The sequence below is a fragment of the Callorhinchus milii genome, unplaced genomic scaffold, assembly GCF_018977255.1.
Source record: "Callorhinchus milii isolate IMCB2004 unplaced genomic scaffold, IMCB_Cmil_1.0 Scaffold3, whole genome shotgun sequence".
Taxonomy (NCBI): domain Eukaryota; kingdom Metazoa; phylum Chordata; class Chondrichthyes; order Chimaeriformes; family Callorhinchidae; genus Callorhinchus; species Callorhinchus milii.
The window spans coordinates 63,209,790-63,228,022 of record NW_024704744.1 but is presented as its reverse complement, the minus strand read 5'-3'; the positions used below and the strand labels follow the sequence as shown (position 1 = coordinate 63,228,022).

The following is an 18,233-nucleotide window of genomic DNA, read 5'->3' as shown; positions in this document are numbered from 1 at the left end:
ATGCTCCTCTCAAACCCCCCACCCTCATTGTGGGCAAACTATTGGAAAGCACATGAAAAGTTGTTGTTAACAATTATAGCAAATTTCATATGCGAGAACATTTCAAATAAGGAGAAACTCCCTTCACTTTCCAATAGAACACGAGGAAGACAAAGAAGAATGGTAATAGATGGGATAATGGAAAAGGCAATGAAAGAAACCATCTGTCCAGTGACCAGGAAGTGTACAGTGAAATGATCACCAACCTCCAGAGTGGAGAAAGCACCTAACGAGGCACAACATAAGAAATTAGATGAAAGTCGCTTACTTATACTTACCTTCTTCATCAACTTGACGCGGAGTGTTCAGTACAGGAGCTGAAATGTCATCTGAGTTTAGAAACGAAAAAATTTGAAAAGAGACTACAATTATAAGAGTAAACAATATTTGTCTTGTTTTAGGATCAACTACAAATTTTGCACATAGCCCGGCCACCTATAAATAAATAAGATTGCTGTAGATCCAATCATTGAGTCCGGATGCCTAAAACAAAAAGAAAAGGCCTGATTATATTGAAGGGCAGTACTGTTCAGTGTAAGCTGCTTTGAAATTGTCAATGGTTTGTTCAGGTTGTCCAGAGGCTGTGGATTGTTACAAAAGGATACATCAGTCCAATATAATACATCCTGTCTTCTCTTAGAACTGGTGTTTGACTGCGCAGACGCCTGACATTTCTCATGGTGTTAAGGCCTTAAGATCATTATTTTAAAATTTTGCAAAATCCTCAAATTCTGAAATTAGAAGCTTATTTTGAAAGAACTGCAGAAACCCGGGTTCGCCAAATAGGAATGATTTAAGGAATTTCCCAAATTCTACATGATCTTAAAGTTTATAAGACCATGAAAAATTTCAGGCTTCTGCTCTCCAAGCAATAAGATCCAAAGAGATTGTATCGAGTTGCTGAATGAGTTCAGGAAAGGAAATGTTGGAAATAAGATTGTGAGGTCTTCATCGTGTCCCAGAGAGAACCTGCAGTTAAAGAAAAATACATCAAATCTTGTGACGTGTCACAACCAGGGGGTTATGATGGACTTTCTGTTCAAAATGTGAGTATAGCATATTGTCAAATATCTTTCAGGTATTACCAAACGATTCCCACGTTGTTTGATTTTTCTCAGTGGCGCTGTGAGAAATGTGAGTTTGTTAACCAGAGTGACAGAGAAGCAGGAAGATCCCATCCGTGGATATTTAAGCTATCTTTTAAAGTGGTTTGTTCATCCAGCCATGGATGGTAGAGTTTCTGGCGTACAGAAATTGTAAAAGAAACTTCACTGATGATGTACTCCGTATGTTGGTGAAAGTGGTGGTGGAGTCGCAATCACCAATATTTCTATATTCTTAGATGAGCTTTAATAATAATAATACTTAATAATACCACCTTTCACACTGGGAGGATGCCTCAAAGAATTTCAAATAATTTACTGTAAAGTCTACACTGTGTATTTTGTAGGTGAACACGGTAGAGAATTTGTGCACAGCATTATCCCATAAGCAGCCATGAAGTGAATAATCAATCTTATCTGGGTATTGTTGGCCAGGACACTGGGAGAATTTTTTCGAATGGTATGGGATCTGAACCTGAACAGGCAGACGCCCCGCTTAGCATTTCAGCCGAAGGAAGGTACCTTCAACAATGCAGAACTCCCCTAGCACTGCATTGAAGTGTCCCCTAGAACAAGAGTTTAAAGTCCCAACTTGGGGCTTGAACCCACAGCCTTCTGATTCAGAGGAAGAGTGCTACCAGCTAAGCCAGGCCGACACAACATCGGGATGAATAAATGGGGGTCACCAGACATTAGATGGCTATAACAAGACAATATATGACCTGTTTGGGAAGGAGAGTTTCCTTGGCCTGGGTCAAACAGATGTTAGAGTGGAGCAATGGCTATTAGTGTGCATGTTCACATGTTAGGATTTAAAATTTAAAATTTAAAATTCACTACCTGGATTCTCTAATAGCTGCTCCAAATTGCAAGCAGCAACTTCTGCCGGTAACCAAAAACGAGTCACGTTGTCTGCGGGAACTCTGCTCTGAGACATGCAGACCTTGCTCATTACAGGACATAGACAGAGCAGCAACATCAGGAGTATTTCCTCTGGTGATGGGGAGATTGTAGAACTGCAACAACTAGAGGGGCAGCTTCTCTGTTCCAGAGCAGGGCAACAATTCTAAAAGACTTCAGAAAGCTCATGGTAGCCAATTGCTGTATGCTCGACTGAACACAGCCGACTGAATGTAGATTACCCCCAACAAAAGAGATGGAGCATAGGAATAGCTGTCTTGTTTTTTTGTAGCACTGAACAAGATACAGTTGATATCACATCTGGGAGCACAGAACCCATATCGACTAAAACACCAGAATCATTTGTTCAAGGTTCATGGCAGTTGGAAAAGAATCATAGTATCAAAGTATTATATAGCACAGAAAGAGATCATTCGGCCCATCCTGTCTGTGCTGGCTCTTTGAAAAGGGCTATCCAAATCAATCCCACTCCTCCGCTCTCTCCCCATAGCCCTGCAAACTTGTTCTCCCCAAATAATTATCAACTTCTCTCTTAAAAGTTGTTATCGAATTGACTTCCACCACCCTTTCAGGCAATGCATTCCGGATTCGAACAAATCACTATGTGAAAAAATTTCTCTCACCTTCCCTCTGCTTCTTTTAACAACTATTTTAAATTGGTGTCCTCGGGTTACCGACCCACCCGCCATTGGAAATATTTTCTCCATAAAAGATATGGGCAGAGGGCTTTCTCCCTGCGGCTTCACAGTTACCAATGCAACTATTCACTGGTGTTATTCCTTCCACATGGAGAGCCACATACAATAAACCAGGAAAACTTCATGAATCACCATTGGCAAACATGAAAGCATAAGTTCTTAAAGATTCTATACCTTCAAGGCAATTTGTATGGTTATGTAATTGTGCAGTCCTGCCTTTCATTGAAAATGAAAGGACAAAATGAGCAATGATGAAAGAAGCTATTGGATACAGAACTAAGAAAAGACAATCAGATAAGTAAATGGAGGATTTTCATTGTAAATGTGTACACATTAACAGAGAACAGTCTAATGGCTCGGCTGATTGAAAAATAAATGTTGTATTAAATGATGTTGGACCTGTTCTAGCTAACTTGAAAGGCTGGTTTTTATCTGTCTGGAGCTTTCTGCTCATTATCTACCCTTCCTTTGTTGGACCAGTGCTTTGAGCAGGGTCAACAGGGACTGATCAACAGGGGACCTGTGCTGTCAATGGAGGTCATAGGAAACTGTCAATAAGACTCACAGTAACCAACCACCACACATCTTTACCCAGCTTTCTCACGCAATCTGGCTTGAGCTGCCTTCTCCCCCACCAGATCTGAAGTGGAATAAATTTTAAAGAGCCTTTAGAATTCAAATTTTCTACATTTCTCATTCCCCTCGTGGATTTTAAAATGGTCTTAACAAGTTCACTGGGGCCTTTCCCACCGCTTTTCATAAACTAATCTTTGAACCATTTCCAAAGAAGAGGAAAATTAGGATTATTGGCATGAAATGTATTGCTTTAAATGGCCACTCGATACCTCCTAACCGTCTGCAAACATGTTCATTAGGAAATTAGGAAAGGGAACGCAATGACCTTCTCAGTCGCTTCACCTCTCTGATGAGATCAGTGGATTGTAACTCAAAGCATTCCTAACCAAGCACTACATTTTCTGTAATTGTTGACCTTTCCCTAATTAAATAAAGGTCTTTTTTAAATACTGCAACAGTTCCCACTTTGACTATTTTATATGCAGCTCCCATCTACAAATAATGGAAACATTCAACAGGTTTGAATGTTATAGAAAGGGTCCTGCTCTATTAAATTAATTCAAAATACAGCGCATTCGATAACAGAAAATCTTGCAAACATACACAACCACACTGATTAAAAACACAGATTTGTACAAGTGTGACCAAAAATGCAGGTGAAGTTAGATATTTACCTTTTTTACCACTTTTTTCTCGCTGGGGCACTTTTTCTGTGGCAGAGCCTGAAAAACAACATGAGTTTGCTTTCTCTCTGTAGTGTCTGGATTTGATAGTCTGTGACCTGGGATGTTTAATATGGTATTTGATTTCTTGCATCCATTTACAAAACATAAATTGCATTTATATAGTTTCTATTATGTCGGGAGGATGTTTGCCCCCGATTACACTGGATAAAGCTATAATACATTTTCCTTGCACTTGACTACAGAGAGCCAAGCCAGCAGGTGTGCCTCGCACGCTCATAGCAATTCAGTTCAAAACCTTCCACAGCAAATGGCACTGCTGCCATTGTTTATCACATCCATAGAAGCACTGCCTTCGGTTATAATGGGAATAATGCATTTCTGTTACCTCTGCAGGGCTGACTATCACTGCCCTAGATGGGTCTTTGTACCACCTCTGGAGACAATGCCACTGACATAAGATAAATGATTCCCCCCTATTCCCTCTGCCTGCACTGACTTCTATTTGTCTCTATCGCGCAGCAGCGTAACTACAAATGGTGCAGTCGCCCATGTGGCTATGGAGGCCCAACACATGGGCAGTGGCACAATTTGCGTTCTCTCACTCCCTGCTCTGATATGGCTGTGTCATGCAGGTGCTCTCTGGGGAGAAAGAGAAAACACTAAGAAGACAGAGATGGTAAAGAGAAGAAAAATGTTAGATTTCTGAATCAGGAAGGGACCGGAACCTAACCTATTGCACCCCTGGGGCCTTGTCACACTACTGCTAATCAGTATAGATCAAGCACTTATATGCTAATCTTTCCATTGTGGAAAAATTCCATTGAGTATTACACACAGCACCTTTGGCGATATCGGCCCCTAATGGGATTTCTCATTATAATCGCACATACCAAAGGTGATGTGCATAATGCTGACCAGAATTTTCCCCCACATGTATGTGTACAGGCTAGCATGTAAGTGTTTGACCTGTACTGACAATCCTTATAAAGCAATGGAGGTCCAAGCACACAGTAAACGTGTCCTTTGACTTGGTACCAGTTGTACAGATAGGGATTTGCTCCTAGTGCTGTGGATTCCACCCCTAAAGTAAATGGAATGGAATCAATCCATTGGCACTAGCAACCTCAAGGATAGCAGGGCCAGATCTGTTTGACTCTGATTTGCAAAATAAACACATCAGATGGTCAGAAGTGTGCTTCTTTAAACACATTTCACTGCATTTTCAGAAGTTCTCTGAATTTAAATTGGCTGGACTTATTAGAGGGCAATGTCTTAACATCAAGGAGAGGCCAATGGTTCTCTATATAGCCCTAGCAAAATGAGTGTAAATTATACTTGATCTTGGAAGGGGAGAAATTATCTCTGGAGCTGAATTGGCTCTGAGGAGACACCCATGGTGCATCCTGGCAAGCTCAAAGAATTCTGAGGCAGTGGGATGTAATTTGCGATATTTGGAAATCTGATTCAATGCGTTACTTGTAACTTTTTGTTTAGGAATACAAGAAGCTGTTTAGTTGCAAAATTTGCAAACAACCAATTGTAAATCCCAAGATTTGGTCAAAGTCCAAATAAAAGGTCAGCAGGCCACATGACATGTTTACTAAACACACAGTTAATGTAGGATTAGCTGTTTCCAAACCATCTGTTTAAAAATCTATAAAAACACAATATTTTCACTAAAGTGTTGCAGTAAATGTGAATTGTAATTGTTGTGAAAGCTCACTATCTTTAGAAAATTAGCATAAGATAGACTCCATGGTGAGATGGTTGGTGGGTGGCGTTGAGAATTGGCCTGTTGAGCATAATGCTATTATCCTAGAACCTCAGAAATTTACAACATAGAAGAAGTCCAATCAGCCTATTGTGCTCTTACTGACTCTTTGAAGATTCAGTCCAAATCAGTCCTGCCTTTCACCATATCCTGCAAATTACTCCTTTCAGATTTCTATCTAGTTCTTTCTTGAAAGCCAACATGGATCCCGGCTCAATCATTGCTCCCATCAGGGCAGTCAACTTCCTAACAAAATTCCTCCTAATCTCCCTTTTGGCTATTTTAAATTGATGCTGTCTAGTCACTGACTCACAGGCCAGCGGAAATAATTACTCTTTATTGACTATCAAACGCCCCCAAATCCTATTTCTCAATTTTTTAAAAATATAATGATACTATGAAGATAAATTTGGCAACATAATGTTAACATACAATTGAAAATGTAGACAGTATGTCAGATTTGTATGTTTAGCATTTCCAGTGTTGTTATAAAGAGAAAGCTTTGCCATCCCACGATTCTTTCTGATTTGAGTTTAGTTTTTTTTAAATGCTCGTATACAGATTATTTTTCTGTGCAATAATTGATCAGAATGCCAACAACGACAAATAAATAGGGATATTTTTTCTTCTTGGATCATAAACTGTGTGCAAACGTAAAGTTGGATCAGGAATTCTTCATCGTGACAGTGAAACCAAATTGTATTTGAGCTATGCCAAGATTAGATTTCTTTTGCACTCAAAATTTGGACAGACGGTGTCAAGGGAACATCGTGTGCCTTTCTACGGTGAGCATCGCCCATGAACAGTGTAAGAGCTACACGCGGCATGACAAGAGAAAAACAAATAGGTCTTAATGGTGGTGGCCAATTACCAAAATACACTATCCAATAACTCCTTATGAATATTTCTTTTCTCCTTGTTTTTATTTTTGGATTTGAGAAGCTTAATCAGGCACCTGGTGCAAAATATGTGAATGACGTTATCAAGGAAAGCCACTGGAGCAGGCAGGCAGTCTACAGGGGTTGAAGAGGCAAGCAGATGTGTTTATAGAGAGAGGATTGACGTATCTGGTTAGAAGGCAGTTGAACAAAAGGTTGTGAGAACATAGTCTCATTGTCTCAGAAGGCCATAGATATAGCATCAATTGAGGCAGTACAGAAAGATAGAGACAGATTCTTAGGAAGTGAGGGGATTAAAGAATTATGGAGTAGGATTAAAGAGTTGGCAGAGACTTAATGGCAAAATAGCCTTGATGGGCAAATAACCTATTCCTGTCCCTATGTATTCAAAATTCTGGACAATTTGAAATGCTAAAACAATGGTCTTCAGCCTAAAAAAGCAGAGGGATTTGAGACTCCCTGCTATCTACTTGTACAGAACATGATGAGGTACACAGCATACTGCTGCAGGGCTCCATACCTGGACAGCGGGGTGTTTTACGTTCTACAGCTGTGCCACTGATAGGCCGGCCGTTAGGAGTGACACACCAGCAGTATCGGGTGTAGCTGTGACACTGGACCTGCGGAAGATGTAACAAACCATGAGAGATCCCTGACCATTTTGATTAAAGCATCAAATTCTGTATAAAATACTGGGTGAAAAGTTTTTAATTGTGTATAAAATACTGGGTAAAATATTACTCCGTATAAAGACTGAGTGAAAGGTATTGTGAAACCTGACTGTATGTTCCATCTTCATTACACTCTGGGACAAAAAGCTCCTGGAGGACTTTACGAGCCTGTGCTTGGGAGTATTTCCGTTCTGCCACACATCTGGAGGCCTCTAAAAGAAAAAAAGAGAAAAGATGAAGAGTACAATTATACTTTTTATGTTCATTCATTTTATCAAACTACAGGGTGAAAATTGCAACCTGTGATGTTCTGGTGATAACTGTTGGTAATTATGGCCAATGAGGCCACTTGAAACCTGATAAAAGTTAACTGGCCGAGGTATGAATAACCCCTTATCCTCATCACAATAGATGGGCTCAAAGCCGCCTGTGCCAGCCATTGAACTTGCCGACTTAAATCCTGATTCTTTTCCTTGAGTTAAATCGGCAGCAGGCAAACCAGCTGCATGAAAAGGAGGGAGGAAAAGAGGAAGAGAGGAAGGAATAATGCTAATGTTCTCATAATAATATTAATGATCTAATAATATCTTTACACTTGATATAGTGCCGTCAGATGAGATGTTAAACCAAGGACCCATCTGCCTGTTCAAGTCAACGTTAAAGATCCCTTGGCACTATTCGAAAAGAGAAGGGAATTTCTCCCGGTGTTAAGTCAATAATCCCCCAAATCAAATTGGTCACTCAATCCATGTTTGTTTGTGGTACATTGCTGTGCCACGTTCACCTACAAATACACAGTCACTCCCCTTTACAGTAAAGATCCTGTGAAGCACTTTGAGATATACCGACGACATGATCAAGTGCTGTATCAAATGCAAGGATTGTTATTATTATTATTATCCAAGCTGTTGCGAGGCAGGAGTAGACTGAGTTCTAAGAAGTAGCTGGCCCTATCAGTGGCCTTCATGACATTCATACACAGTTTTTTTTGGCATCATTTGATCAAAGTTGGGTCAACGCCAGTGGCTCCAGAACGTTCTGTTTGCAAGTCAGGTGGGCATTGAAGGAGCTGAATGAGAGTGTGATGAACAGCATAGGACCATTATTTATTTTATTATTTATTAACTAACAATGGTTTATTATGTGCAGGCCATTAGATTCAAACAAACCTACATCTTCCATGTGTTCCTAACAATGAGAAGGGCTGAGTATAAGGGACATTTGGGGACAGGTGACTAAGCACAGCATAGATCACTGATACCAGGCACATTGTTAGAGATGCAAATATTGTTAGAGATGCAAATATTGTAAATGCTGGAGTTATATCAATCCACAATCGTTGTTTCAATCCACGGCTGTTTGTGGGACATTTCAGTGCCCAATTGGCTACCGTGTTTCACCCACAAAATACACAGTCAATTCACTTTACAGGATATTCTTTGAGACATCTCAACGATATGATAAGATGCCATATCAAACAAAAGGATTATTATTATATTACTTTAATATAATGTTACAATTTGTCACTTTCAGTGATCATTCCCCTTCCCACACCCTCAATCCCAACACTACACTGTATAATTTCAGCACTGATTGTGTAATCATTACACAACACTACACTGTGTAATCTCAACACTACATTGTGTAATCTCAACACTACACAGTGTAATTCCAACACTACATGGTGTAATATCAACACTACATAGTGTAATCCCAACATTACACTGTGTAATCCCAACACTACACTGTGCAATCTCAACACTACACTGTGTAATTCCAACACTACACTGTAATCTCAACACTACACTGTGTAATCCCAACATTACAGTGGGTAATATCATCAGGGCATTGACTACTTTGTATTTTATAAATTTGAAATGTTTACAGAGCATTTTAGAGTTTTCAGAATTAAGCAAATTTTTAAATACAGCCTTATTTTTGAAGCCGATTTAATATAAATTCATTTGAAGATCTACAGAACATTGCCTTCAAAGTTAACACTAAATTCAACAACTTTCCAAATCTTGGAATTCTAAAATGCTACATAATTGGAGTACATCTGGACACTGGTTGGAATTTTACTGAATGATTACATTTTTATTTTTCAAATGTTTTCGATTTAGTTGAAAGAATAGCCATATAAATTTAATGAATATGATTCATCAAACAAATATATTGTTAAGTAATCAAATGATCAGCAGGATTTATAACAATAATAATCCTTGCATTTGATATAGCACCTCATCACAATGTTGAGGCATCTCAAAGCGCTTTACAGAATATACTGTAAAGTGAATTGCCTGTACATTTTATGGACAAAATGAGGCAGCCAATTGCGCACAGCAGTTTCTCCACAAACAGTGGTGGATTGAGTGCCCAAATTATTATTATTTTGGGGGTAGGGATTATTACCCCGGAAAGCGATCCGCCAATCAACTAACAACAGGGTTCCTACTTATTGCTATGTAAACAGAGGAGTAAGGAAACTTGCCTACGGTTTATTCCTTAGGTCAGATTCATTCCATCTTCTAATTTGTCTCGCGTTCACAATACATATTGCAACATGAAATATGAGAAATACTGACTGAGAGAAGGATTAAACTTAACTGAACTTCCTTATTCATTGCAAACAAAAAGAGACCTGTTTGGTACACTGTGTATTTAATCTGTCACAGAACTGTCCTAAAGGTTTAATGCTGAGTGAGTAACTTCCCAGCATGTTTTGCCCTCCTAAGAATTGAAGCCTGTTAAAAACATTTACTGCATTTCTGTCAATTAACACTAACTATTATTTATGACAGATTTCCAAGTTGGGCAGTATAAACAGTCCTTTACTGAGAGAACTATAATCACTGAAATAAAACAGGACTTTCAAGCATTCGTAGAAAAATTATTAATGCATGCGTTAAATCAAGTTAATTGCATGAATTAGAGGGCAAAAGACTGAGAGAACATGGATATGAATAATGTTAGAGAAGCCTTTAAAGAAAGAGCACGCTACATCACAATGTCATCTTCCAGTCACACCTTCGCACAGAGTGAGGGATCGAACAATGAAGATTATTTCAAAATCCCTCCTTGGTACCTTTTCAACTCGCAGATGGCTAACCATTCAAGCAGCCTAAAGACTGTTCCTGAACTGATCACCTAAGGTATGATGGATTATCAAGACGGGTTTGAGCAAAATCATCTTGTAGTTAGGATGTTTGCGGTCATCTTTTTTTCCCCCCTCCCTCCTTAGCTCCCTTCCCCCAACCCCAGCTCGGGTGCCCAATCATTTGTGTGAAGCACTTTGACATATTCTCCCGACATGAAAGGCGTTACAGAATATAAATCATTTGTTTTTTAAACATTATGCTATTTTTTAAATGCTGTATCTCGGGTCAGCTATTGCCTGAAAATCCATAGGGTTAAAGTGGTAATTATTAGTAATGATTTACTGTTAAAGAGGTCAATTTATTGAGACATTTCTTTATCCCATCAAATGTATCAAAAACAAACCTTCAAGAAGCTTGTATCCCCAGTGGCAATCAAAAGCATTGATCTATCTCTCTGGAAAACCAATGGTGTAGATCCGACTTCAGAAAGTTGTGGAGAAAGGTTTTCCACCTCCCACATACATCTTGGTACATATGTTGAGCAATAAGCCCCAAACATAAAATTTGTCATTTACTCCATGGCTGTTTGTGGGACATTGCTGCGTGCATATTGGCTGCCACATTTGCCCATAATATAAACACAGTCACACCACTTTACAGTATATCCCAGTGAAGTGTTTTAAGATGTCTCAGTAATGTGATAAGGTGATATAGCAAATGCAAGGATTATTTATTATTATATTTGATGGGATAAATGTGGAATGTACTGCTAAACTTTACCAGAGGAATTTCCCCCCATTTAATTTTTTTTGCAGTAGCTTTTCAAACCCACTTCTGACACCTATCAGGATGTCATAACCTCTGCTTGCAATGGGTGGCTGGTTCCATGCACGTAGACTGCTGATTCCATGAGTTTTTACACCATTAGAAACATTACCAACATGCAGAAACTCAGCCCTGATGTTTTCATGAGCTGAAGAAGCAGCTTCTGGGAGGCAGCTTCAGGCTATCCCCAGCTGTGTGGTTTGCAGTAAAGCAGGTGTAGAATTGGCTAATGACGTGCTTGGATAGCATTTAAAAGGGAACTAGGTAAATACTTGGAAGTGAAATCATTTTAAAGAGTATGGTGAAAGAGCATGGAAAGGGGATTAGAGCAGACAGCTGCACTGGGAAGAGCTAGCACCAGCACAGACATGATGGGCCAAATCTGAACATTCTGTGTTATAAATATTCTTTGATTCTAACTATGATACTATTAATCCTTGCATTTAATATAGTGCTTTATCATCAAAAGACTTTGTTTTATCATCAAAATGCCTCAAAGCACTTCACAGAAATTATTGCCAGGCATAGTGACTATGTATTCGGAAGGCAAACAATTTACGCACAGAAATATCCCACAACACAGCCATGTTTTGTGATCAGTTTTGTTTGGAGAATTGTTGGCCAGGCACTCAGAAGAAACTCCCTTCTCTTTTCAAATAGTGTCACGGGATCTCTCACATTTCCCTGAACAGGGTTCAAGAAAATGGTAGTGATCCTGTGGCACTACTTGAATTGCTTAATGGTTCATCTGAAGGACAGCACCTCTGAAAATGCAATGTTCTCCCAGTATGGGGGTAAGGGCAATAATGTAGTTTTTTGGCAAACTGCATTTGTTCAATTGTCACTGACACAGGAATGCAGCTTTTCAAACCGAGACACAATGAGCCTTGCTACATTGCTGGAGGTGTCATCCTTCAGATGAGACGCTAAACCAAGATCCAGTCTACTTGTTTAATCGGCACTATTCAAAAAGAGAAGGGAGTTATTCCTGGTGTCCAGGCCAAAAATCCCTGAGATAAAATTGGACATTCACTTCAAGGCTATTTGTGGGACTTTGCTATATGCAAGTTTGCCTACAAAATACATAGTCACTACACTTAACAGTAATTCCTGTGAAATGCTTTGAGATATCTTCCTGACATGTAAGGCACTGTATCAACTGCAAGTATTATTATAATTATTATAATTATTATAATAATAATTATATTGTTCAGAGAAATAGTTGCTCACCATTGAAGCTCTATTTGATAGTAAGATTTGGGAGATTATGTTCCACTTGAAGCACTCGCTGTGTGTTTCGAAAGGTCTTTCAAGCTAAAGTCTGCAGCTGTTTAGTGGGGTAAATTACCTTTTATGGACGTTTGCTTTGAAACTGTGATACTGAATGCTTGCTCTATTCTATTTATGTAGATTGAATACCTTATGTTAGTTGGTAAACTGCAGATCTGTTGAGGTGTTTTGAGTAGTATGGCACATGACCATATAAAATCCATGTGCAGAAGGTGTAGTTGGTTAACTCTGGAGCAAGCACACAGCAAGAGTTGTAATCTAAACATAAATTTCTAGATTGCAAGAGAGCCTTTGTGGCAGCAAATTACCAGTGGCAATGGTTTTAAAACAAGACAAACGTAACAAGCACAAATTACATTGCATTATTCCCAGTTGTGTTTAATATTAAACATTTGTAATACATCTATTCAAGTTAAATTAAGTGTTTGGCTGAAACATTTTTTTTAATAACCTAATATATGAATACAATTGTGCTTACCTTTACATCTGCCTCTGTAGGCTACGTCCAATTGTGGATCTTTGCATTTAGCACGTTGAAATTCACATCGTGACAAAAAGGTCCTTCCATCAGATGCACAAACTGGTTTCTGCTGTGATCCTAGACAGTTAATATTGCACTCCTTGTTCTTATCTTGATCCACTCTCAAAAACTAATAAAAGAAAAAGCACTGTTTGTTTGCAAACTTTACAGCTGTTGTGTCCTTATTAAACTGATCAATAAAAGGCAAGCATGATATTCGTAACCAAAATATGTTTTGACTTTTGAATGTATTACTACCTTTTATGAAACAATTGTTTTTCGGTGGAGAAAGAAGTTGTGAGTCATGTAGCTGGATAAACTTACTGTAACTAAAAAAAAGCCTCAAACTATTCAACTTTCTTGTTTTATTATGTTAGGTCAAAAAGAAGAATCAGAAGACAATACGTTTGCAGTAAATGTTCTACATCAGTGACTGGAGTAGGATTTGAACAAAGAAATCGAAAGCAAAAGCATAAACCACACAATAAAAAGGCAGGCAAAGCTCAAAAATATTGAAGAGGTTTTACTTCTACCTAAGTGTAAATATAACTGGTTGTTATAAACTTGTTTATTTGAATAGCATTTAGGATGTTTCAAACAAAATGTTTATCAACACCTACTTAGCAATTAGTGACGCAATTTATTGGCACCTACTTATCATCGGAGGGCAAATTTCCTATCAGAATTTTAAAAATATCCGCTGTCTCCCGTTAAGAATCAAAGGCCCAAAAATTCCCATGGGGCTTAACCTAAAGCCCACACTACCTTAAAATTTAAACTTGTGTAGAATTTGGGAAAATTCTTAAATTCAGTTGTAGTCAAGAACATAATGTGGAACATGAGCTTCAAAATTAAGACTGAATTCAAACATTTTCTACAATGTTGATTGAACAACCGGAACCACAACAACAATGTGCACTTATTTTTGGTAGGGTAGCGTCTCAGAGCACTTGAACAACCTTAAATATTAACACCATAAGGTGGCCAGCACTCCCACAAATAAAATTGTTCATTTACTCCATGGCTGTTTGCGGGGGATTGTTGAGCGCAAATTGGTTGCCGAGTTCACGCAAAATCCCGTTCCTTTACAGTAAAGTCATGTGAAGCACTTTGAGACGTCTCAACGATGTGATAAGGCGCTATATCAATTGCATTGATTATTATATTATTATTATTAGAATGTTGAGCTCCAGTGTTCTCTATAAAAAATATTCTCAGCATTAGTTTGTTAAATGCTTATCTTATCCTCCGGACGTGAAAAGTGCTATATAAATACAATTTGTTGTTGTTCAATTTTCATTCTTAGGAATAATGTTATGAAATCTACTGAGGGAACATTTGTAACACTATAAAGGTGAGCAGTGTCATGCAATATACATTATACAGTGTGGGTTCTGAATACCTAGTCGTACCTAACACGTGCTGTCACTAAAAAATTATATTATTCTGTTGAAATAAAGGCTGGTGTAACTTTGCATGGATTGATATACAGTAATGTACCTTCAGCTCTTGGCTTCTGCATCAGGATTATCTTTGTAAACAGTTAGCCTGATGCCAAGACGCCTCCACTGTGCTCGGTGCACTCACAGCACAGAGGAAAGCAAGAAAATCACACACTCCAAAAATAAGTGTTATGCAATCATAAGTGACATAAAGAATAACAAATGTCTGGCAGCCAGTTGAAGGCTGTGGTTCAACACAGAGAGATTCTTGTCCACATCCATAAACCACTATAGAGACACGCTTACTGTGGAATCAGAGCAAGCACTTGGTCACATCACTCTCCAATTTTCTATTCTACACAGATGAACGATCAGGAGTTACAATGCACAGAGTTTTTAACAGACAGCTGGTGAAATGTGACGAGTAATAGGTCCGGTCAGTTACTACGGACTGCATTGTGTGCAACACTGCTACAATCTTCTCCATCTCAGCTGAGCGCAGTAATAATAATCCTCACCAAGAAAAACACACTGTAAACTCTACTAAACAGTCAGGATATCAGTCCATTAATTATCTTAATATTACTGTCCTTAAAATAATGTCATAAACCTACAGGGGCAACCAGGCAGAGAGCAATCTTTTTGAGGGTGACTTACTACAGTTTAAGGGTTGGCTTTAGTGCTGACTCGGTGTGGATCTTTGTGAGAGTGAGGATGCAGTCAGTGGACGGACTCTCGCTCTCTGACTCTCTGACTCGGGTTGGGGCTCACAACATACAGTACCATCACCAGCTTGGTTTGAGGTAGAAATCGCACCAAATCGTTGCAGACTGTGCAGCAGTAACTGGCTCACTGGATGGGTTTGGCATTTCAGCTTCAGTGCTCGTCAGCCTCTCTGCTGAAGACCTTTCTTTTTGACCGCGCCTTTGGTCACCTTTCCCCCCCCCCTCCTCCTGGCTCGGTCCCGGGATCCGAAACTGTAAAGCGCTCTGAGACACCGTCCGCCGTGGAGGGCACTATATAAGTCCAAGTTGTAGTTGTAGTAGTAGCCCCCGAGGAACTCAATGGCAGAGCCAGAAAGGGCTGTTCAGCCAGACAGACAGACAGCCACCGTGCAGTTTCTTATATACTGGAAACAAAAGGCAAAATACTGCAAACGCTGAAAAATCTGCAACAAACAGAAGTCGACTTCTGTTTTTATCTCTTATATACTGTATCTGGCAAATCGATTGTGAGTATTCCCTTGTAGAACTGCGGTCTGTCTCTGTTTCTCTAATTTAGCAGATGCCAACACTGGGTCACCTCAACAAAAAATATCTTAACCTCTCCTGAAAATTGCTGTGATCGTCAAATGTACATTCGTGGCAGATAATAATAATAATAATAATCCTTGCATTTGATATAGCGCTTTTCACGTCTTCCCAAAGCGCTTCACAGAATATACTGTAAAGTGAATTGACTGTATATTTGTGGGCGAACGCGGCAGCCAATTGCGCACAGCAATGTCCCACAAACAGTCGTGGATTGAAAATGACCAATTTGTTATTGTTTTTGTTTTGGAGGGATTATTATTAGGCTCTGTGTGGAGTAAGGAAACTTGCCCAAGGTTTGCCCTGCCTGGAATTAAACTCAGGTCTCTCGCTTGCAAAGCAAGGGCTTTAACCACTGAGCTACAGGACTCCTCCGTAGGATAAAAGTAGAAGTTACCGACTGGCATTTAGCAACAGAAACACTGCTGCAACTGATCGAAAGATGACTTGATATTAAAAGAAACCTGAACATATCAGGGTCAAAAACCAGGCTCGAGTTCCCCGTGCAATCCTCATCCAGTCACAGTTTCTCACAACATTTCACGCAATAATGTTCGAATCATTTCTATCTAGTTTGGGAACTTTTCACGTGGTTCTCTCACGAGTTGGGTGAACTGCTCATCAGCAAGATGATAACAGGGAACCACCAGACATTTGTAGCAAATGACAAATAACACTTGTCTTGCTCCCTCTTGTACAAGTTCTGGTGTTTTTTAAAAAAACTCTGAATTTATAATCGTGGAGTCCTGTAGCTCAGTGGTTAGAGCACTCGCTTTGCAAGTGAGACACCTGGGTTCAATTCCAGGCAGAGGGCGAAACCTTGGGCAAGTTTCCTTACTCCACACAGAGCCTAATAATAATCCCTCCAAAACCAAATACAATAATAAATTGGTCATTTTCAATCTACGACTGTTTGCGGGATATTGCTGTGCGCAATTGGCTGCCGCGTTCGCCCACAAATATACAGTCAATTCACTTTACAGTGTGTTCGGTGAAGCGCTTTGGGACGTCCTCCCAACGTGAAAAGCGCTATATCAAACGCAAGGATTACTATTATTATTATTATTATTATTATCATAAGACTGGGCTCCACATCAGCTTCCCAGCGCAGCGCAAACCTGCACCCACCACTGTGAACAGTCCAGGATTCCCCCACTCAGGGAAATAACCTGCTTGACTTTCTACGGAACAAGGCTTGACTTACCTTGAGTGCCGAGAATTTCTGAGAGCATTGCATTGGCGTGAGGAGGGAGAGGAGCAGGAGGAGGCAGGAGGGAGTGAGCCACATGTTGAGGAGTGCGTGTGGAGCCTGGACTGAGGCTGACCGCCTGCCCATCAGCACTGAGCGTCTGCAGCTCTCACTCTGCCTCACTCACCCACTGTCCTCATTCACTGTCTCTTTCTCTACCCTTTCGTGTTCTTCCCCTTTGATTCTAAATACGCTGTATGCACTTTCCTCTGCTTCTCACTGTTTATCTCTTTATTCCTTCATCCATCCATCCATTTATCTAAATCGTATTATTTATTTCTGTCTATGTGTCTCTCTTTAGTTCTGTCCTATCTCTAGATTTATTCCTGCCTCTCTCTCTCTGTGTGTCTCTCTCTGTCTCTCTCTGTCTCTCTGCTTCTCAGTGTTTACGGTATTTTTCTTCCCACTATGTGTTCAGGTTGTTGTCCCTCATGTTCCAGGATGTCTGTCTCCCTGTCTCTGGCTTTTCCCAGTGATGCCCGTCTCCTGGTCAGTATTGTCTGCCCTCCCTGTTCGGTTGATGAAGCCTCCTGCGGTTTCTTGACTCCCTTGAGAAGACAGACAGACAGACAGACAGACTGACACAGACAGTGTGGGTTAGGTCCGTGTCTGCTCTGCTCAGTGCACCAGATTAGGACTCACTCACACCCCCGAGTGTCAGCGCAGAGTCGCAGCGAGTCCTGGATTGACCGCAGTGTGGGAACTCCTCACATCTCGAAGTCCTCTCCTTTCCCTCAGTTCCTGCCTCTGCTGATGCGGTTTCTCCTCCCAGACCTGCGGATCCTCCGCTGATTGATCAGATTCTGCAACATAATGCAGCCCACAACCCTCCCGAGGTTGGGACAGACCCCAGTCTCCCTCATGTGATTCGCACTCAAAATCCCTCCCACCTCAGGATGGGAAGCTTCACGCCAGACATCGATCGATCGCTGGGAGTGAGGGAGGGAGGGAGGGAGTGAGGGAGGGAGGGCGGCTCTGGGGATGGTGCAATCCCGTCGTCAGTGGCGCAAGTGAAAATGCTCTATCAGACCCGCAGTAATGTCACTTTTAATGGACCCTCTCTGACTTGTCCCGTGGCTGGTGCTGTATCCCTGGCTCCGCAGGCTTGCAGGGGAGAAATTTCACCCGAATCTAG

The 18,233-nt window shown here is 40.2% G+C and overlaps 1 protein-coding gene across 2 annotated transcripts in view; it reads right to left on the bottom strand.

The window, feature by feature from the left end:
* smoc2 (SPARC related modular calcium binding 2) overlaps window positions 1-17,948 on the bottom strand; it is a 41,230-nt gene extending 23,282 nt beyond the window's left edge. The window contains exons 1-6 of one of the 2 annotated variants that reach the window (XM_007895403.2): window positions 17,054-17,948; window positions 13,056-13,227; window positions 7,470-7,576; window positions 7,214-7,313; window positions 4,012-4,059; window positions 318-401 (exon numbers count right to left, since the gene is read on the bottom strand). In XM_007895403.2, the coding sequence (XP_007893594.1) occupies window positions 318-401; window positions 4,012-4,059; window positions 7,214-7,313; window positions 7,470-7,576; window positions 13,056-13,227; window positions 17,054-17,185 (643 nt within the window). In that variant the 5' untranslated portion in view covers window positions 17,186-17,948. The remainder of the gene's footprint in view (window positions 1-317; window positions 402-4,011; window positions 4,060-7,213; window positions 7,314-7,469; window positions 7,577-13,055; window positions 13,228-17,053) is intronic. The other variant, XM_042333598.1, reaches the window with a different exon arrangement.
* Window positions 17,949-18,233: the final 285 nt, after the last annotated feature.